The sequence below is a fragment of the Poecilia reticulata genome, linkage group LG18, assembly GCF_000633615.1.
Source record: "Poecilia reticulata strain Guanapo linkage group LG18, Guppy_female_1.0+MT, whole genome shotgun sequence".
NCBI lineage: Eukaryota > Metazoa > Chordata > Actinopteri > Cyprinodontiformes > Poeciliidae > Poecilia > Poecilia reticulata.
Window position 1 is genome coordinate 4,066,289 of NC_024348.1, and position 21,261 is coordinate 4,087,549.

A 21,261-nucleotide genomic window follows, 5' to 3' on the forward strand; every position below is an offset into this window, starting at 1 on the left:
AGAAAGTATCCATTATTAAATCTACTTAAGTAAAGTACAGATACACGAAAACTGTACTTAAGTACAGTAACGAAGTACTTGTACTTCGTTACTTCTGGTTCACCTGGCAAAGAGCAGACAGACACACAGCACTCAGGTTCTACCCAGAACCTGAGTGTACAATAACGAAGTACTTGTACTTCGTTACTTCCCACCACTGGTAATGATCAGGATTTAGTGACTGCTGAATAAAGCACAACAATGTGGAAATGTTCCTCACCATCTGGTATTTGCATTCCATCAGCAGACGAATCTTTGGTCCAGGCAGCAGCCATTGCTTCTCTTTCTTGTCGGCTCAGCGTCGTAGTCTCAGGGTGGCATTCCTGAATGTGGCGACGGAAGCTGCTCACCTTGCTTTCATGCAAGACCTGAGAACACACCATGCAAAAAGTGCCCTGGTCTTGGGGCCCATAGGCTACTAGATAGTCGAGGCGAAGTCGCCAGGGGTCACCCCCTCTCAGGCGCCTCTTCCTGGACTGCCGGAGAGGCTGGGATGGCAGGCGTGGGGCCCCGACCCCTCCATCCTCACCGATCAGACGAATGTCCTGAGTTAAAGTGCTGTCACCCTCTGGGAACATGTCAGCGTTGATTGGAACCGTCTTAAGGTCTTCTGTGAAAATGTCCGCCCCCTTTGCTTTGGTGTTGGGTGTAGGTTCTGGCTTGACCGAGTCTGGTTCACCTGGCAAAGAGCAGACAGACACACAGCACTCAGGTTCTACCCAGAATAATGCACCACTTAAAGGCTCTCCAAAGGTTCAAGCACTTTTACCAACATTAACGCAACAAACCTTTGAATCATCATCTCTACAACATTTTCTAGGACACAGCAGAGGCTAGCTGTTACCATGGTGATGTTGATCAGGATATGAAGTGATTAGGGGGTGATAAGAAAGCAAATCATAAGATTAATCATCCGTACCTTAGTAATCATTTATTGCAAACGTGAATCTAACATAGAGTGAAATGTTCTTATGTCTTATGTTTGAGGCTGTGATGTAAAACACTTTGAACTGCCTTGTTGCTGAAATGTGCCATGCAAATAAACTTGACTCAACAGTGGCTGATGTTCTCACCGTGGGTCTGGGCCCAGGCCTGTAGGATGCAGTGCTTCTCCTCTGAGCTGTACACCAGCGAGTTGGGGTGGGTTTCCAGCACATGGCTCTTTATGTGATCCAAGTGGAGTGAGGGGAGTACTGCTCCACACACCATGCAGAGCAGGCGGCCGGCCTCAGCCTCATACTCCATCAGGAACTCCTGGCGGAACCAAGCGTGCAGAGAGTCATTCAGGTAGCGCTCCAAGGTCCGCGCCGACGGGCCGGGGAGCTCGTGCTCCTCCTCTTGGGGTTGGAGGCTCTCGTCCTCTACGGTCCGTGGAGTCAAAGCGGGGGGCTGCAGTTCCTGCAGTGGAACCGGATCTGGAGTTTCTGGGTATATTGTATTTTGGAACATCCAGACAAAACAAACATAAAAAACATCTGTTTAGAACACGACCTGAGAAACAGAAGCAGATCAGGATCTTTTATTTAAGAAAGCAGTTATCAGAGGATTGTAGCTTACAGACAGCCCGGTCCATTGTTAGGCTTGATGAGTTCAGATACTGAAGTGTAAAGCAGGTAATGTGCTGCTTGGGGATGTTAAACTGGTACCTTTGCTCTCCAACAGTTATCTTAACTCAAGCAGTAAGTCAGATAGCAGATTGCTGGGTTCTGCTGTTCCTAACAGAATAGCTTGTAAAGAATATTACAAACTATTCCTTATGGGAGTTTAACAGCCCAGTCGCCTGCTGGAGGCTCAGACTGTAAAGATAATTTCTTATGTTAGTGTGAGTCTCCCCACAGAGCTGCTGGTTCAGTTGGAGCAGCAGAACTCTAACAGAACCACAACAAGACTTTTCTGACATTGGGTCTCTTCAAAGAGTTAAAATGTTTCATGTTTGCTTTAATTCATGCTTGCCAACTTCTCATTAGCACATGTATATATCTTGGTCCTTTTCTGCCAGCTATAATTGAACAGAAAAACAAATTGTTTTGTCATGTTTTAACAAGAAACTTTGATGAATTGGATCACACTTTTCTGTAATCGCACAATTACGAACAAGAAGGAAAAAGACATGTGGTTTTAAATTAATTAAATGAAATTAATGTTAATTTAAATGTTTGGGTTTTTGTTAGATAAAAAAATGTGATGTATGTGGGAAAAGGTGTTTATTTTCAGTCTACCTGAGTCAGTACTTGGATAGCTCTGGATAACTCCAGAAATACAAAGAATTATCACAATCATTCCTTGTAGCTCTGGCTTTCTTCTTCACTTAGTTACCTAATCGGCAATTTCTGAAGTCAACTTGTTGCACTAAATTCTATATAGAGGCATCAGAGTAGAGAAGAACAAATACAAATTTACCCTACACTTTATAGAAGAATATTTGGAAAATGGTTAGAAATCATAATCATATCGTACAGTCTGTATATCTGGCTTTTGTAATCCCAATTATCTTGCACAGTGTCCCATACACTGATGGGGTACAGTCCCCAAAACATCACAAAGTCACACCACTGTCCTCTCCACCTCTTGCCACCCCAAGTCAGAACATAATGCACATTCCCAATGAATATGAGATCTAAAAAACTCACTCTACTCACCACCTATATGCTGACCAAAGTGCATAGAATCCTCTTCTCCCTGGAGCGAGGGTCCAGCAGCAGACCTCTGACCTGCCCCCAGACTCAGATGGCTCTCCCATCCAGAGCGGATCACCTCCTTGTCTGCAGCACTCCACAGTAGAGAGTCCGGGTGCTTCTGCCTGATGTGTCTCTTGATGGTACTGAGCTTCAGGGTGGCGAGCGTGCTGCCACACACCATGCAGATCATTCCGTGCCTTTGGGGATCAAAGTCCATCAAGTACTCGCTGCGCCAGTATTCGTGGTAGTAGCGGCGGTGATCGCGGCCAGGAATCCTGCTCAGGCCTGGACGTGACGCTCTCTGGACCCTGGGTTTGCGTCCCGAAGGCCCGGGCGCTGGAGAGAGGAGGAGTGGTTGGTCGGGTCCCTCTGTGATGCTCCAGTAGCTGGTGGCAGGTGATCTTACAGGTGTGACCATACCTGTCTCAGAGTCCTCTCCACCATGGCCATTGGCAAGATTGTCTTCTTCAGAGAGCAAGACAATACACAGATCAGCCACACTGGTAAACAGTAAATTAGATCTAAGCTGAACACACAGCTTGTCCTTTAACTCCAGCTCAACTCCAGAGTTGAGCTTTGATTCATACTCAATCTGCCAACACAAATTCCAAATTATTACAGTACAGTGGCTAGATATGCAATATCACTCCAGTTAGATTACTTCACTTCAACACTAATAGTCCTGACATTTGCATTAAATGCACTTCCCAGAAAGGACATGGCCACATACAAAGTAGCCTCACGTATTAGTTTGTTGGAAGGCTGTGTTGACTGTGATTAGTTCAATGATTGGTAAGGAGGTTCCTTTAAATTCTAAAATGTGCATCTTAAATATGTATCCTAAAGACCTTGTTATCTCAAACAATTCAAAATCCCTACTTAGTGATTGTTTTTTGGAAGCTAAATGCTGTGTTGTATTCTCATGGAAGGAAGAGACATTATCTGGAATTTCACAGCGGATGAAATAAATAACTTTTTACATTGCCCTTGAGAAGATCAGCTATTTTACTAATAAAAAGCTTAACAGATTTTGGGAGATCTGGACTGTCTTTTACTCATCGCTAGGCCAAAATGATATCCAACTTGACGTGGGAAGAAAACTTGTCATGAGGTCATGTGGCTGTCTAGAAGAAGAATATGTGTTTATGGTGATTGGTCTGCTGGTGGGTCTGCTTTTTGTTTTTTTGTTTTGCCCCTACCGTCTGTGTGTGTTTGCTTTTTTTCGTCTGGGGTTATTTTTATGTATTTATGAGTGTGCATGTCCATGTGCTCTTGTGAATATTAATAAAGAGATGCTGAAAAAAAGAAAGCAAAGAAAAAGGTCAGGAGGGAAACCCAGACATCCATCCTGTTCAGATGCCCCAGCCACCTCAAGTGAGTCCTTTGGATTTAATTGTTCTACAATATTAAATGGATGCTTGTTTTGTATGTTGCTTTATGTTTTCATAACTACGTTAGAATAATATTTTTAAAATGACTGACTTAATGACCCTGACCTAAATTTTATTTGACAACTTGTGACTGAACTAAAATTTCATTCTTGATTTTTAAAATATGTTCAGTTAAAAATAAGACATTTTTAATTTATTGGCAAGGTTATATGAAGCAACTGACTATCAACACTGTCATATTTGTTATCAAATACAAATAACATTCTTATCATTATACATATTTGTAAATATCAAAGCAGCAATATTGCCTTTCGTTTGTTTCTGTTACTACTTTGATACAATTACTCATGTTTATTAACAGAATCTCATAAAAAATGTCGGGGCAAATTATGTGACTGTTCGATTTGGTAACTCCAGAGGGCGCTGTTAAGCTTCACCTAAATACTGCTCCACCACATTGAAAGGAAATGGTTGTGGTGGATTAATGATGTGCTAAATCGTAACAAAAAAATTCAAAAGTGAAAAGGTCAAAATTATTAGCCCTCATTCATTTAATGGTTGATAGTGTGGCCTCTCTGCCTTACAGTTGACAACAGCTTCTGTCTGTAGTTCTTCATAAGGTTGACATGTCTGTCTCTTGAGGTATGGCAAATCACTGTAGACCACACATCTGCATTATGTGGTCTTCTAGCACATAATGCAGAAGACCACATAATGGTCTTTGGTCCCATTGAGAATCTTTGGCACCTGCCAAAGATTCTCAATGGGACTGATATTTGCTATCTCTGAGGGCCACTCCATGACCCAGATCTAAACGAGACAGATTTCTTTAAATTATTCTTCAAAATGACAAGATAATACTCTTTTTTATGATCCTATGAACACAAACAAGGTTCCCAGTGGCTGAAGCAGCAAAACTGTCCCACAACATCATGTTCCCATCACTATGTTTAACAGTGGAAGGTGTATTTTTAGGGTTGAAGGTCTCTATGTGTCTTCTCCAATCAAAAGCAACATCCTTGCGCCCAAAGATCTCAAGATCAGTCTCATCAGACTAAAGAACAGACTTCTAAAAGAAATCCCCATGTTTCAAATGCACATGAGCAAACTCTAGTCAGGTACTGATGTCATTGTTTCAGTAACTCAGTTTTTCTTGGATGATAACCTTGAAGTCTTCCATGATGAAGAGCTTTCACAACTATCTTCCTTAACACTCCAATAGAATCTCCAATAGAATCCAGCTAAGCAGCAATGACTTGGCAGAGATCGAGGGATGAATGTTGACATCTGATTAATTTTTTTAAATGTTGCGCTTACAGCCACACTCATGTCTGTCTTAGTGCTTTGCAATGTTATGACCATATTGCTGTTCTTCTTGTTAAACTTTATTTTACCCGGATAAAAAACCCCAGGTAAAATAAAGATTAAAAACCTCTTTTTAAAGGATGACCTGGCCAAGAGACAGCAACAAATACAAAAGAGAAAAATAGGCAGCTAAAAGAAAATATGAAGGAATTGGCTTGGAACTGGTCTTGCTAATCAGAGTAGATTATGTAAAGATTCAAAGCTGACTGAATCAGCTTTGTGATGTGAAAGTTAATTGGATGTTCAGTTGTAGTTTTAAAGCTATTTGAATGGTCAGACTTGTCTTGAAAGTAAAGAAAGCAATGGAGGTCTACATGTCGGCCTTGTCATTTGTCAGTTTTCTTGTTAAATTCAGTATAGTGTACATCTTAATAAAATAACCTAATCAAACGAAGAGATTTTGTCTTATAGAAGCAATGCAAGTATGAACAGTTTTCATTATGGTCATTTCCATGGACACATTAAGGTGAGTGATAATAATTCTGACCTTAACAGTATAGTTACATAATACCACTTAAACTACATTTTGGCAATAAGTTGCAAAGACATAATTATTTTATAATAGTTCTGGGTCCACTCTGGTTTCTCTTTTTCCTGCAGAGTAAAAGTCTCAATGGGTAAAAAGAGGATTCCACTCAGTTACATAGAAACATCCACATAATGGCTCATTTTAATTCCACTTTAAAATGTGTTCAATACATTTCAGGCCTGATCAAAAGTGAGCACACAGATTCAACTTTTACAGTTAGATACTAGAGATCAGAATCTGGGTATAATGATGGACTTTCCTAAACTTTCCAAGACACACTGACACAAGACAATTTCAAAGTAAGCCTTTTATCATCCAGTTCTGAAGTCCTAACATTGACTTGATGTAGCTCAGAGAATTGACCTTAATGTACTTTAGCTAGTTTATAAATCACTCAATGGTTTAGCACCAAAGTAGATTAAAGATCTGTTGTTCCTGTTGTTGTTTGATTTTCTGGTTCAAGTCTGCTCTATATCTGCATAACCTGAATCAAACTAGGAGAAGCAGAATTCATTTTTATCCTCCACCATTCTGGAACAAACTAGCAGAAAACTACAAAACTGCTGAAACACGGTGTTTCTATAATTCAAAGCTAAAAACCCATTTATTTAAAAGTGCTTTTGGTTAATATTAACTGGAGCATCATTAATTTTACTCTGTATTTCACCTTTTCATAGCTTCTCTTTATTGTGCAAATGTTTGTTGCTCGTTTGCCGTTTTATGTCTTCATCATGTCTTTAAATGTGCTATACAAATAAACTTGTCTTGCCTTACAGTCGCTATCCTCTAGATGGCAGCAGTGAGTCGCCTCAGCTTGTGTGCTGTTGAGCCTTTGTTTATAGGAGCCACAGAGACAGAGGGGCCATGCCGCTCCACGGCTTTGTCCCTGACACGGATTAACTGTCTGACTGACAATGGCTGTGTCACTGACAACCACGCACACCCACTCAGCTGTGGCCCTAAAAGAAAAAAGAAAAACACATTTTGTCGTTTACCTCCCAAGTCGCTCCCCTCCTGCGTCGTTTCCTCCTCTCCGCTTATTATTAATGAGAGCAACTCAGACTGTTCGGAAGAGCGGAGGTCCACTGGCTCGCTCTCCCCCGTCTCTTTCTCTTCCATCACTGGCCTTGCTGTTGATGTAGTTGTAGCTCGTGTACTACCTCCCTCCTCAGCGGGTCGAAGCGGCGGAGCGGGACATGTCACTCACACATGAACAACATGTCACAGCAGGAACATGTTCCGCCGCGCGGCACCGTTCGACACGCATCTGGCTGGCGCTCATCGTTCTGGAGCCCGTGTTCTCCAGGGTTTCTCCCACGCGCCCCGCACGGGAGCCAAGTTAACTTTTCATAGAATCACTCAATCCGCCGGCGAAAACACTTTGTAGTGCTCAAGCAAGACTCGTCTCAGCTTAGGCCTCCAGTAATGTATTTTAAGGTTCTTGCTTGTCTTCTGGGTGGGGAGCCGGACTAGGGGCCCCTGGGGCTCCTTAAGGGGCTCCTGGGTAAATTTAAAGAGACAGTAACAGCGTCGACGACGCACACCCACCCCGGAGGGGGGGCAGAGCGAGCAGCAGGCGCTAATGCTGATAAGCTGCTAATACAACGGCTGTTGTTCTATCATAAACACGCGATGGCAGAGACGCTTTAGCTCATGTTCAAACACAAGGCGGTTCCATGTCACCAGGGCCCCTGGGTCCCAGGTCACAAAATGTTTTAAATGGGGACTTATGTAGTTTGACTGTTATAATTAGCCTTATTTTCCTAGTTCAGTTCGATTTAATTTATGCAGTGCAAGACAAACAGATTCCTTTTGTATTCAGTTATATAGCAATTCATAATAAAAGCATGCCAATTGATGCCAGTACATTCAATATAGACATTTGCATTTAACCACAGTCCAGTTCTATTGTAAATATAATACAGTACAATTGGTAAAAGTTATCTTGGTAAGGAAGTCCAGCTAATAGAATACAGATTAATGACTTTGTTTCTCCTCCTTTGCAAGAATATGGCAACCGAGGACAGATGATTGCATTTGATAGGTATACTTTGCAGGAGTCTCTTAACTGAGAAAGCATGTGGTGAAAGTGGAAAGGAACAACAGACTGGGGCTTGAGAGAACAGAAAGCAGACTCAAAGGAGAACTGGTCTACGGGTCATTTTAAGCATGTAGTTTAGCTATGGTTGTTTCATTATTTTCTCAACTGATTATTTAGCTTGATAAAAAAAATTAACATGGTGGGAAAATCCCTAAATTCTCTGTTATAAAGGGTCCAGATAATGAGCACCAATACCAATTTAAAAAACAAAATTTTCCACATTTTGCCTACATGTGCTTTTTGAAAGTACTGGTTTGGTAAAAATTATTAGGACAAACCCTTAGTCTTTTTGTCTCAGTGTGACCACAAAACATATAGATACATGTTTTACATCCAAACACGTTCACATATAGATATTCAGTACCACAATGATTCATGCCTCTGGCAGGTTTGCTAAATATATTTTCACTTAAACCAGAAGTTTGTCTCAGAAGAGAAATGATATAGACAATTTTCAAAACATCACAATATATATATTAATATTTACATTTTACTTAAAAGATGCCATATTAAAAAATTATGCATACCTTTCTAATTCATACTCTTCCTATAACTGATGATGAGCGTTGTCCTATGTTGTCTCTGTTATTTTGACAATTAGTGATTTGAATTTTTATTTTGTACCTACATGCTACCTTTTTTTCACTGCTTTCATTTCTACCAACTGCATTGTGTCAGCAGTGGTGCTGTTGCCTTGCAACAAGAAGGTCCTGGGTTCGATTCCCAACCCGGGGTCTTTCTGCACGGAGTTTGCATGTTCTCCCTGTGCATGGTGGGTTCTCTCCGGGTACTCCGGCTTCCTCCCACAGTCCAAAAACATGACTGTTAGGTTAATTGGTCTCTCTAAGTTCTCCCTAGGTGTGTGCGTGCTTGTGTGCGTGTGTGTGTGCATGGTTGTTTGTCCTGTCTTTCTCTGTGTTACCCTGCGGCAGACTGGCGACCTGTCCAGGGTGACCCCGCCTCTTGTTCGCTAGAGATAGGCACCAGCACCTCTCCTGACCCCACTAGGAACAAAGGTGTTAGAAAATGGATGGATGGATGTCAAGGCAGATTTATTTATATAGCACTATTTGCACAAAGGAAACTAAAGGAACAGAAATAACATACTGGGCATCTGGAAAGTACTCACAGTGCTTTTCCAGTGCATTTTTGTCTTATTCCAATCTCTATTAAATTAATTTCTTTACTCAAATTCTATAACCCATATAACAATATGACATTTTTTGAGTGTTGTGCAATATATATATATATATAATAAATTGCATGTCTTGGTTACACATTTAGAAAATACACATTAAATATGAAGTACCACATAAAAATAGAGATGTTAAAATGCTGGTTTAACAAAACATTTGACGTAACAGAAATCAAATTATAAAAAACTGGTCATCAATTGATGATATTTTACAGGAATATACAGTAAAATATTACTGTAAACAACAGTAACCTTTTCAGCCCTAATTTAAAGGAGACAACAGTTTCTGTACTTCTAAGGCTGTCAAGGGATATAGCAACTAAATGTTTTCTCGTCTTGTTATGTCAGACAACCTGACCGTTGTGACGTAAACATTTGAAAACAATTGGATATGTATCCAGTTTAATACCACATATGTGATTGTTTTCCTAGTCTTTCCCAGCCAGCATTCCTAGATGGGTCCCATATGGGATAAATGTGGGCAAGAATATGGGTCCCACATGGTTTTTCCACGGTTTCCATGGTGGATATAAAAATCCAGATAGACCTATGTAGGGCCACCATGGAAACCGCAGACAAAACCATGTGGGACCCATATTCTCGCCCACATTTATCAGTGCAATAATAATGTATTGCGATCTCTAGAAGATCACATTCTTCAACCGTTTATACCACATCCTAGCATCAATAATTTAGGTTCTAATCCCTTTTTGATATTCTTCATGAAATCTGATAACATCATGATTATTCCCTCCAGTAGAAGTAATAAAATTGCTTCATATTGAACATGTTTATGGAGGGTTAAAGGGACAAAATAAATCAATACATCATCATATCTTTAATTAAATGCCCCATATGGCACTTTTAATTATGTCCCACATGTTTAATTAACCATTTTATTGAACATACATATTCAATTAAATAGTTAATTTATTTAACAGACATTACATAAAATATATTAGATAATTAAAATACAAACTTATATAACAGCCAATGCAAATAATTAATTAATCGAGGGGTGGTGCTAAAACGGACTTGTTGAGCTCCACTAGTTTAACCTCATTTTTTTGAAAATGATGTTAGCTCTTGTAATGCAGAATTCTCATTAGCTTTTGTGTGAGCTGGTGGGAGAGATTTTACAATCAGCAGACATGGAAGCAGGAGATTGTCATTCAAACTACTTAGCAGATAAAGTCAAAGAATTTCAATTCAAGAAACTCCTCCACCTTGATTTTCAAGAACCAGGCTAAGCTGGAGCAAAGAAGAGTTCAACAGATCAGTTTAAGTCACGCCTCTCTACATTGACTGGCCATACCACAGATAAAATTATTTCATGAACAGGAACCAAGAAATTATCATTCTCTGCCATTATCTGCATTGGCTGTTATGTATTTTAGTGCTTTAATGGCATTTAATAAATTAATTAAATTATTAAAATGTTTAATTAAGCATTTATTTATTTCATGCTCCTTTTAATTAATTATCTATTCATTTATTTAATTTTGTCCCCAGTATAACTCTTCATAGATTAATTTTGTGCAGGCATGAAGGGAACCCTCTCAACTACAAAACTACGTAAACAGGCAAAGCAACCAGCAGCCATTAGCAAGTCCCCTGGTGTTATAGGGTCTAATGTCTCAAATTCAGGTTTCCGAGATTCAGTTAAGACTAAAAACATTTCGTGAATATATTTAGGTTTAAACTAAGCTTTTAATTTGCCGACACATTTCTTGGCTTTATTTCGTCCAGTCGCTGGAAATTATATTAACGTTTTATTTATTTATCTATACTTAAATCGGTTGATGTTTGACTTCTCTCAAGATAGACCGATATGGCTAGTGACGCTCAGCAGAAACCGTTAAGAAATCAATGGATCGTTTTTTATCCCTTTCACCAAGATCATGTTGACTTTTGGCAGCTTGACATACAATCTGTGTTTTTAATGGCCCCAGAAGATTACTATACAGTTATTGTTAAAAAGATCAATATTTAGTTGCTAGGCGAGTTGATAAACCCGCTATTTATGGTTGTTTTAATTTGTAAAACAAAACAAAACAAAACACAAAAACTGGTTTAAAATGCAATAAGATAAGCGGTTCCTCTCCGCACGCGCACACAAACACGCGGTGGAGCGAGCATCCAGGTTCCACATCCTGGTACTTTGAGCGTTGTCAAGGCTGCTCCAGGCTGAACACGGCTGGCGGACAGTAACTGCGGTGGCCTGGCCCTATTCTGTCCAAACAGCGGTCGTATAAAGTGTCCCGGAAAGTTAGGTGTAGCTGGAAGGTAACAGACATGCATGTTTCAGTTCCTTACTGTTGTAATCTTGCTGCTTTTCCTTGTTAGCCTGCTCCTTTTCCCTCCATGTTTAGACGCAGCACACACAGACTGGCGCCCCCTCCGTTAGGACAACAGGCGGAAGATGTTGTCCATTGTGCCGCTGAGGGAGACAGGGATCCGGGCATGCTTTACGTAAAAATGTAGCCATGTATGTCACTAAGGGTTGGTATATTCTCCTTCACTGAGGTTATGTTTAGTAACGTGGCCGCGCCTCAAACCAAACAATTACAAGTAAGGGATAAAGACGGTCTACGACGGGACTAATTTGTGATTGAAAAGGGACATGTTTAAAGGGACAGAGACTGTTTCCTTCCTGGTTACAGTAGCTAACACGTTTTCACACACTCGAATGCTTGGCATTAAACGGAAGAAAACATCTCGAAGCTCCTGTAAAAATGCGTCATGTATACTTTACAAACAAATGTTAACCACAAATGATTTTGGAACAGATAGGTTATTTTAGTCATCTCCATTGTCTCGTTATTTGGACAAAGCCTTCTTATTGCGGTTTAAATAAATTAATAATATTATAGGAATAAAATAAGAAAAAAGTATGTATTGTCTGTGTGAACTCAGAATGTTATTTATGTTGGACTGTTCCATACACAGCCGTAATTCCTGATCCTGACCCTCAGGGGCCACTGTCCTGTAGGTTTGAGATCTGTCCCTCCTCCAACACACCAGTCTTGAACAATTGTTTAGCATGCCATTAAGTTCAGGTGTGTTGAGGCAGCAAAAACATTTAAAACGTATAAGAGTAAGAACAGGGACCAATTCTTTAGAGCAGAATATAAAATCTGTCCTGTGTAACTAGACTTTTGTCTCTAAAGTAGGTATCAGTAAAGTGATCATTTAAAGCAAATACCAAATAGAAATCACTTTTTGCTTTTATTGAAAGCTTTAAACATCAGTGTTTCTGTCTAATGTGAGAAAAATATTCTTAAAGAAACCCATCAGAACCAAATGTGCCATCCTGTTTAGATGTTTTTAAGATGCATCTCCACCCATGCTTCACTTATCAGAGCCAGTGTCAGTGGTCTTTAGTTGACCTTTTTGGCCTTTGACACTCTGTTGGTACAATGTTTTCTTGCTCTCCCTTAAAATATTGATTTAGATTGGTGAAGTCTGTTGAAATGTATGTGATGTTTAATTTCAGTCAGGTTAATCTCGACTTTGTTTCAATGCAGCAGTGTGTGGTTTTTGTATCTGTAACCATAGATTTATTGTTCTATTTACAATCATGGAACAAGTTAGTGGTCAATGACTGATTCTGTGACTACACAAGTCCAACACCATGCAAGACAGTTGGAACAAGTCTTTTCTGCCGATACACTGTTGCAGTGTAAAATGTTTTCCTCTACTGCGTAATCCTTCTTATAATAATTAATGGACCTTAATTATTTTTAAAGGGTTTTACAACCTCTCTAGGCTTGGTGAGCAAAAGAAACTACTGTTTTTGTAAGATTATTGCATTTTAAATAACATTTGTTCCAAAACCTCCAGATAACCAAAAATCCAGACTTGTTGCTTTTTTACAATGCTCACATTTGCTGAACAGCAGGTAATCAATTCTCTGTATAAGCAACACCTGGCTGCTAAATATCCTCCTAATTAATAACAAAACTGCTGGATAAGCTTTGTCTTATTTATGATTATCTTTATGTAGCTCCTGCATATCGGTTTGCTGTATTGTTCTATAATCTGTCCTGTGTAACTAGTTTTATATCAGTATTAAGAATTTTTAAGGTCCAGGGACAAGCAGGTGTGTCAACTTGTTGTGATAGGTTCAAACTTTAAAACTCGCATTGCTACTTTTTAAATCAGAAGCTGCGGGCTTTGTTTGTAAATGTAATGTTGCAGAAATACTGTTGGTACTAATTCCTCTGCAGTCCAATGTTATCTGAACAATGGCTTTACAATGGATCTTACTGACATTGATAAGTAGAATAACTTTCTTGCTGGTATTGGATTTCACAGGCTTGTCTAATATTTTCTGTTAGAAAAACATTCGTTACACACTTTGTTTAGACAGTTATCATCCTCATCCAGGAAAATACAATTCAAAAGGATATACATGTTTGATGCTCAATAAATGTCAAATATTTGTGAGGTTTAATGCTAAAATGCATCTAAAGCTTGTGTTATTTCCCCCAGGTACTGCTGCATGCCAGTGCAATGCCATCTGCTCAGCAGCATCTCCTGGGAGAACAGTATGGAATTAACCACCCTGAGTCTCTACTGAGGAACTCAACTGATTTACTGTGACAAAGATAAATCTTGCTGTTAGATGAGAACTAATGGGCTATCCAAGCTAACGATAGCATGCCATCTCAGAAAGGTAAAGGTTGTCCAGCATCCCATCGCTACCGGCCAGCCTCCGAATATGATGATGCCACTCTAGCCCAAAAGAGAGAATATTGGAGAAACAAGAAAAGGGAGCAAAGGGCCCGAATGTCTGAACAGAGAAAAAAGTCAACACAAGACAGCAGTGAGGAAAAGCTCTCATACATGTATGTCTCTGCAGGGGTCAATACCAATTTGTCAGACCCCTTGGCTGCCTTATCCTCTCCTTTGCTAAGTAATGATGTCTCCTATAGTTCTTTATCAAAGAGTCAAAGGACAATTGAACACAGTTCTACAAAGGCCCCTAAAAAACAGGAGCGGCATAAGGCAATGACAGTTAGCAAGGTCCTGCGTAACTTGCAGCCAACTTCGTGCTCCATTTTGGCTACAGCAGCTGAGGGTGGTTCGGTCACAGTGAAACGTCCAACAACCAAAAGTCTTAGGAATCTGGTTACCTCATCCAAAAGCAGTGGAACCGAATTGAACACCAGTTCATCAGTGCCTCCAGTTAGAGTAACCCCTTTTACCAGCAGCAGCTCCACAAAAACAGAACCCAAGCCATGTGCATCTATGCAGGACTCATCAGTCCCAAACACACCATCAGAGGCACAAGTGGCATTGAATGGGCTCCAGGTGTTACCTTGTGTAACAACAGATACAATCCATGCAGCTTTATGTGGCCCTGCTTTTAATAAAACAGAGGGCCAAAGAACACACACAACACCTCAAAGTGGATTAAAGAGTGCCTTGGTCACTATAAAAAGGGCTACATGTTTTGGCATTACACCAGCTCCCATGGAGTCGGAGGAGGAGAGAGCAGCCAAGCGAAGAGAGCACTGGAGAATCAAAAAACGAGAGCAGAGAGCAAAGCTGGCAGCTAAGACCACTGAAGTCAGAGAGAGGCCACAAAACAGAGATGGGCTACCGGCACAGAAAACAATACTTGTGGCCAACTCAACTCTGACCTCTCAGTCGTTTCTGAGAGGCACAAACCAGAAGCGGAATCCAGTTCGGGTTAAAGTGCCATATACAACAGTCAAATTGGAGACTGATAACCTGCAAAGTGGGTTAGCTGTCCCTGACCTGCAAACAGAGCAGATAAAGGTACAGAATCCACATGAGCATAAGATGGAACAGACAGTCGTAACGTTTAATACAACCGCAGTAAGGAAGCCAGCAGAATCACAAAAAAAACTAACTTATGTACATCATTCTAACATTACCGAAGAGACTTCATCATGTAAAACACTTCGACAAAGGTACATTGAAACACAGAAGAATTTCCTGAATCAGAGAAATCTAAGAAATAAACCTTTCTTGACATTTGCAGGGTTTCGTACCAGAGCAATTCCCACAATGGACACTAATGACACACCAGAGCAAATACTAGCCAAGCGGAGAGAGTACTGGCGGAATAAGAAGCGTGAACAGCGAGCTAACCTGTCACTGGAGAAGAAGATTCGACTAAAGGAGAAGGACTCTTTGACACGCCGGGTAAAGCGTTGCCAACAAATCCTTGAAGAAATGAGAAAGGCAAGAGCCTTGGCGCATTCAACTGAAAAGACTCCTACACTTGCATCTGAGGCCATTGGGGGGTTTATCAAAGAGGATGGGACTCTGACAATTAACATACCTCAGAGTGCAAAATATCAAAGTATAGTTGGAGACAAGGAAAAGCTCCATGACATTTCTAAGAAGATGCAGCCAACGTCACAAAATGACATGAACTGGAGAAGTGTTTCCCCATGTAGGGTAAATCGGCGTTCACCTCTGTCTTGCTCATCTCAGGGTAAAGCTGCTTTTTCTTTTGTGCAGACAGTCAACAAAACTTCTAAATTAATTGCTGTCAAACCACAATCTCACCTTGACATAACAACTAGTTCCAGTTCAAAGCCAAGCAAAAGTGTTCAGCAGCTCACACTAACTCATCTCCAGTCCCCTCAAAACGCAGCCTCGGTCGCAGGGTCAAAGTTTGGTGGCTGTGTCATGAAAATGAGCATCTCAAGCCGTACGCCATCACTTCCACTGCTATCTGTGGGTCCAAAGCTGTCAGAAGAGGAGAGGATGGCGAAGAAGAGGGAATACTGGAGAACAAAGAAACGTGAGCAGCGAGCAGCTCGTGCTTCTCGCCTGAAACACAGTATTTTCCAAGCAAGGACCAGTGCAGGGTTACTGAGGAGGAGGGCGCATACACACGAATTAAACACCGCGCAGCCGAGCACCAATCTTACCATCGGTGCGGAAAAAGAACAACATTTTCCAAACAACTCTGTGAGTGCTGTACCACATACAAATGAAATAAAACAGGAGGGTGAGTCTGTGCCAGCAGCTGACCTAAATTCTCTACCAGATCAAGCCATCTGTCCAGACAAACCCCCGACCGCCCCACCTGCACCTCCAGAGCTGGAGCCCGAGACGTCTCTTAATTCAGACAGCCAAGCCACCACTCTGCTGGCTGTAGCCTCTATGAAGAAACTGCTGGAGGAATCCCTCAGCTCAGTTTCTGAGAACCAAATTGAACAGGCTGGCGTGGCAATAGAAACAACCGAAGATGCTTTAGAGCAGGACATAAAGCCTGTTTTATCACAGCTTCATTGTGAAAAGAATGACAAGGATTTATTACCTGCTTGTTTGACATCCCAAATTAAAAGCTTGCTGTCGGATAGCGATGTGCTGGAAGGAAAAGACTTGCCAAATCCCCAGCTCAGTGACGCAGTTCCATCTCTTTTGGCCTCAGGTGAGGTGGTGCACTCCGCCTGCACTCAGTCATCCCAGACGACTTCAGCACCATTCATCTCCACATCCTCGTCATGTGGAACTCAGAGATCTTACAGCAGCAATTGGGCCCATCAAAGTTGCTGGTCTGAAGAGCTACCGAAGCTCCATCACATCACAACTACATCACTGGATCCACCACAGCAGCATCACCTTGATCAGCATGATCAGCAGAGTCGCAACGATTCTGTTCCACCTGCAGAAAGGTTCTGCAGCAGTATGACAAGGACGAGCAGCTCAAACAGCCTTCAGAAGAGGGAATACTGGAAGCTGATGAAGAGGCAGCAGAGGGCGAGGTTAAAGGCCAGGCAGAAGGAGATTCTTTCAAAGAATACCCAGGTGAGCCAACAGTCAACTTCTTGACCTGGATGTTGATTAGTGTCACAATGCAAAATGTTCTGTAAGAGATGGTGGTCGATACTTCCACTGACCAAGCTGACCTACCAGATGTTGAAAAATTTAAATTTACTGACAGAACTTCAATGTTTTTTGTTGGCTTTTTATGTGGCAGGTCAACACAATGTAGTAACTGTGAAGTAGATGGAAAATGATATGATGATACAGATGTGAAGAGTAAGGTATATTTAAAATACAAATATTCTTCAATATTGTAAAAAAAAAAAAAAAAAAAGAAGTATTTGTCCCACCAAGAGTTTTCAGAGATAAAAGAAACCATTGTGTGTTTTATATCTAAGACAGGGTTTCAATTTTGGTTCTCCAGCAAATGTAAAGGGCCATAATTTAACAAAGAACAAACATTATTTCCATTTTTCCATTTGCATTTGAGCTGGCTAGAAGTATCTTAGCATAATAACATGAAAACAGTTGATTTCTGAAGTTGGCTCAGTTCCAGCCTTGTAGGCAGGAGCATCTACTCCCACTGAAACCTGAATCATTACCTCATGCTAGTGTTAGGCTCTCTGAAAACTATATCTGCACTGCATGTTCCTCTTGCTGAATATCCTTCTGTTTCTGTTATTTTCTATCTTTCAGGCTGCAGGACTTGATATTAATGTTAGTGGATGTGTAAATCCATCAAAGCCATCCACCCAGTCCTGTTCGTCTGTCACATCAGTACCTGCCGTGAGCAGCGTCCCTGACATCCTGGTTGGTTCCTTATGTAAAGCTGAACAGTCACCTGACACACACTGTGTTAAACCCCCCATAATCAGCAGAGAGGGAAACGTGAACGATGGACCTTCATCACATCTGACTGACTTTCTTAGAGTTTCTTCACCTCACTGTCAAAAGTGGACACCCAGAGCCACAGAAACTGAGACAACCTCTTCTCTTCCTACTCTGAAGCCCCCAGACAACCCTCTGACAAGCATCCTCCTGCAACCCATTGAACTTCCTGATAGACATCAAAATCCCATCCTTAGTCCTATAAAAATCTCCTGTGCTGAACTTCAAAGTCCCATAAATAAGATGGAGGTTTCTGCCCAGGCAGCATCAATATGCATCATGATGCCTCCAAAGCCCATCCCTGGGGAGTCTGAGGAGGACTTTCTGAGGAGAAAGCGAGAGTACTGGAGGTTAAAAAAGAAGGAGCAAAGAGCAAAGAAGGCATTTCAGTACAGGGGGTGCACCTCAAGGAGAGCCTGCGGCGGCGGCAGCAGCTCTGATCTGCCTGGTCAGGATCTACAGACGCTGACGACGGCTGTAGAGGTAAGTCCAAAACTAAACAGTGTAGATAGTCAGGCTAGATCCTTATATGGATCCTTTCAATCTTTCCTGATTTGATCACATTTCCAAATATTTTTGCAATGGATTCAATTAATCAGTTTTTTTGTTTTTTTTTTCTTTAGTTTTTTGTGCCAAATTTGACTATAAAAAGTAGTCAAATCTTTTACAGATTTATGTAAAATGAAACATAAAAACAAATGTTCTTGTGAAAGATCTTATGAACTTGCTGCTAATTTTTACTCTCCTGTTTCATTTTTGAAGGTAGGTTGCCATCATCCTAATCATAATTAGCGTTGTTAGTCTCACAAAGCATTTTGAGAAAATAGCAACTGGGACTTATGCCATGGTGTCTTCCTGTTTTGTTTTTCCATGTACTTCCTGTAGGATTCCAGTCAGTGGGTAAACTCCTCTGATGCATCAGAAAATCTAATGAGGTGGGAATTTATGTAGCTTCTGTTTTTAGCCTCGCCACCATCAGCTCTACCTAATATAATCATCTTGTTTCGTCAGCATCCCAGTGGATCCTGACCCACCACCCTTCATGTACACCAACTGTCCAGCTCAGGTAGAAGGTAAATGATCATCTGTCACTCTTTGCTCACTAATCTGTTCAGCATGGCACAAAACAAAATTGTCTCTGTTTGTTTCAGGTGAGGCGGATATTTTGTTTGCTGATCATGCTGATGGTGATGATGATCATGATGACGAGGAGGAGGATTCTATGTCAGAGGAGGTCTGGAGAAACCGCTACCTCATGGACTATGATCCACTCAACCAGCTGCTGGTGTGCATGGTCTGTGGTGAGCTGCAGTACTCCCACAGCCTGGAGGGAGTTCGGGCCCACATCGACGAGGCACACCCCCTCACCCTGAGGCTGGAACCCAAGGAGAAACGGAGGATCCTGGAGGCCTGGGATGAGCAGGTGTCGCAGCGGGAGCGCTTCTTCAGCAGCCAGCTGCAGCAGCACTGTGGTGCTGCAGAAGGTACCCTGAGCCTGCTAACATGTTCTACCCGGCTAACAGCAAACACTATAAACTTCATGTTCACTCAGTCATAAAGTCTTGGATAGCAGCAATTCAGGCTTCCTGTGCCAGAGATGAACACAATGCTTGGCAATTCTACAAAAGATCTAATAAGTCCCATAAAATTCCTATTTTTATTTTTATTTGTGTTGTTAAATGTGTGCTTTTGAAAAAGGTGATCCAAAACGGCTTGAAAGAACAAAAACAGTGTTTGGACATAAGACAGCTGTTGCTGCTGGTAACAGGTTTTGTTACCTGTTCAGGTCAGAATATATTCATGCGTAATAGTTGAACGTTATTTTCAAAGTAGACGCTCATAATTTAATCTTTACTAGTCACAAAGAGCATTTCAGTTCACCTGAATGCCTTCATCCTTTTCCACAGTGACCATGTCAAATACCTAAGACAGCTGTTTCTATGACAAATTCAGCTCAGCTACAAGGCAACAGTTTACAACAAAACCATCCAACTCATTTTGTGTGCAGTACGGCCACATGATTAATCTGTGAGATAAAGGGTTCTGGTCGGGTTCTGGGGGATCAAATTCTGCTTCCACTCACTGACATGTAACCCAACCTTTAACCCAGAACATGCATCGGTGTTGAAACTTTTTCACATCCTCTACCTGACTGATTCCCCTCTTGGGACTCAGTATTTACTATAAATAGCTCAAGTTCTATTTTTTATTTGTTTTGTATTTTTCAGTTTAATCAAAGTCTTGTTGATGATATTTTGACTGTTTTATGCTTTCTGACTTGTTTTAACAGAAACCTACAGGAACTGATGTGTAAAGGAGATTGCTGCAGAGCTGACTGGAAACCAAGTCCAAAAGAGAACATCATCTTTCTATTTCTTCTCTCAGTTCTGTTTTCCATTTCTTTTTATTTAATTAAACAAAGTCATTTTAAAAGAAAATGCTTGGTTAGTTTGTGGGTTTCGAAAAAGTGGTACAAAGCTTTTTTGGATTAAAACTGGGCCAGATTATATATTCCTTGATTATATTTGAGAATAAAAGACCAACAGATTTACTGGGCTTGATTTGTTCCCACAGTTAAAACCTATTGAATAATTCAGTTCTGGACACATTCCAGTCTTTGTGTTGTTTTTTTTCCTCTGGATCCAGGTTCAGTTCGTGGCCGTCTCACGTTGTGTAACTGCTTTTTAAAAGTGTCCGTACCATGCTGCTCTTTGAAGCCCTTTACTGTGTATCCTCTTGTTTATTATTTCAGGCAGCTTTTTCTTCTGACTTCATCACCTGTGTGAGAATCTTTCTGCAGTACCTTCAGGGTTTTTTTTCTCTTCTATGTAAATAAGGTAGCTGTGAAAGGCCAAATTTTTTAATGCTGTTTATTATTATTTTTAACATTATTTATTATTTGTTGATCTTTCTTAAACATAGTTGTTAGCTGAAGATGCATTATTCATTCATACATTTTCATGTAGAGTAGGACAGTCTCTCATTTGTAAGTATTGAATAAAGATTTTTCTGCATGAGTAGTAAATGAAGCATCGCAGCTAAATATCAGAATGCATTCCCGATTTTTGGTTTTTATCTCCTCTTTAGTATGAAGCTTAACATCCTGAATGAACTTTCTGTTTTAAGCACAAAGTGAGAAAACCGAAGCACAGATGTATCAGTGAGGCTCTGGACTTTACCTTGTTTTTTTCACATTCGAATGTAACTTGACATGTTTACCTGTTTGAGAAGAATCTTTAAATGCCTTTTCCAGTAATAAATCATTTCTACATTTTGGTTATTAAGGGCAGTTTTTTTTATACACATATTACTCAATAATT

General features: G+C 40.7%; 2 protein-coding genes across 5 annotated transcripts; one reads left to right on the forward strand and one right to left on the reverse strand.

Moving 5' to 3' along the window:
* Positions 1–139: 139 nt before the first annotated feature.
* Positions 140–8,851, reverse strand: zfta (zinc finger translocation associated). Its single transcript, XM_008435075.2, has 6 exons — positions 6,998–8,851; positions 3,138–3,182; positions 2,679–3,053; positions 1,113–1,463; positions 260–718; positions 140–150 (listed from the first exon to the last, which is right to left on the reverse strand). Exons 1-6 carry the CDS (start codon positions 7,119–7,121, stop codon positions 140–142), a joined length of 1,365 nt encoding a protein of 454 aa, XP_008433297.1. The 5' UTR covers positions 7,122–8,851.
* Positions 8,852–10,780: 1,929 nt separating this feature from the next.
* LOC103480115 (uncharacterized) lies at positions 10,781–21,221 on the forward strand. 4 transcript variants are annotated; one of them, XM_017310554.1, is made up of 9 exons: positions 10,781–11,584; positions 11,671–11,786; positions 13,793–15,240; positions 15,312–17,095; positions 17,750–18,424; positions 18,827–18,876; positions 18,953–19,014; positions 19,093–19,425; positions 20,232–21,221. In XM_017310554.1, exons 3-9 carry the CDS (start codon positions 15,183–15,185, stop codon positions 20,246–20,248), a joined length of 2,979 nt encoding a protein of 992 aa, XP_017166043.1. In that variant the 5' UTR covers positions 10,781–11,584; positions 11,671–11,786; positions 13,793–15,182; the 3' UTR covers positions 20,249–21,221. The 4 variants fall into 4 exon arrangements, with proteins under 4 accessions (XP_017166043.1, XP_008433158.1, XP_008433157.1 ...); XM_008434936.2 differs by having other exon boundaries at positions 11,671–11,800; positions 13,793–17,095; XM_008434935.2 differs by having other exon boundaries at positions 13,793–17,095.
* Positions 21,222–21,261: the final 40 nt, after the last annotated feature.

Excerpts from the sequence above, each read along its gene's own strand:
- LOC103480115 (XM_008434936.2), top strand. The coding sequence starts at position 13,961 with ATGCCATCTCAGAAAGGTAAAGGTTGTCCAGCATCCCATCGCTACCGG. Across the intron at positions 17,096-17,749 it reads TTCTTTCAAAGAATACCCAG|GCTGCAGGACTTGATATTAA; the intron begins GTGAGCCAACAG and ends TCTATCTTTCAG. Across the intron at positions 18,877-18,952 it reads GCATCAGAAAATCTAATGAG|CATCCCAGTGGATCCTGACC; the intron begins GTGGGAATTTAT and ends TTGTTTCGTCAG.
- zfta (XM_008435075.2), bottom strand. The coding sequence starts at position 7,121 with ATGGAAGAGAAAGAGACGGGGGAGAGCGAGCCAGTGGACCTCCGCTCT. Across the intron at positions 3,054-3,137 it reads TGGAGAGGACTCTGAGACAG|CGCCCGGGCCTTCGGGACGC; the intron begins GTATGGTCACAC and ends TCCTCTCTCCAG. Across the intron at positions 719-1,112 it reads GGCCTGGGCCCAGACCCACG|GTGAACCAGACTCGGTCAAG; the intron begins GTGAGAACATCA and ends GCTCTTTGCCAG.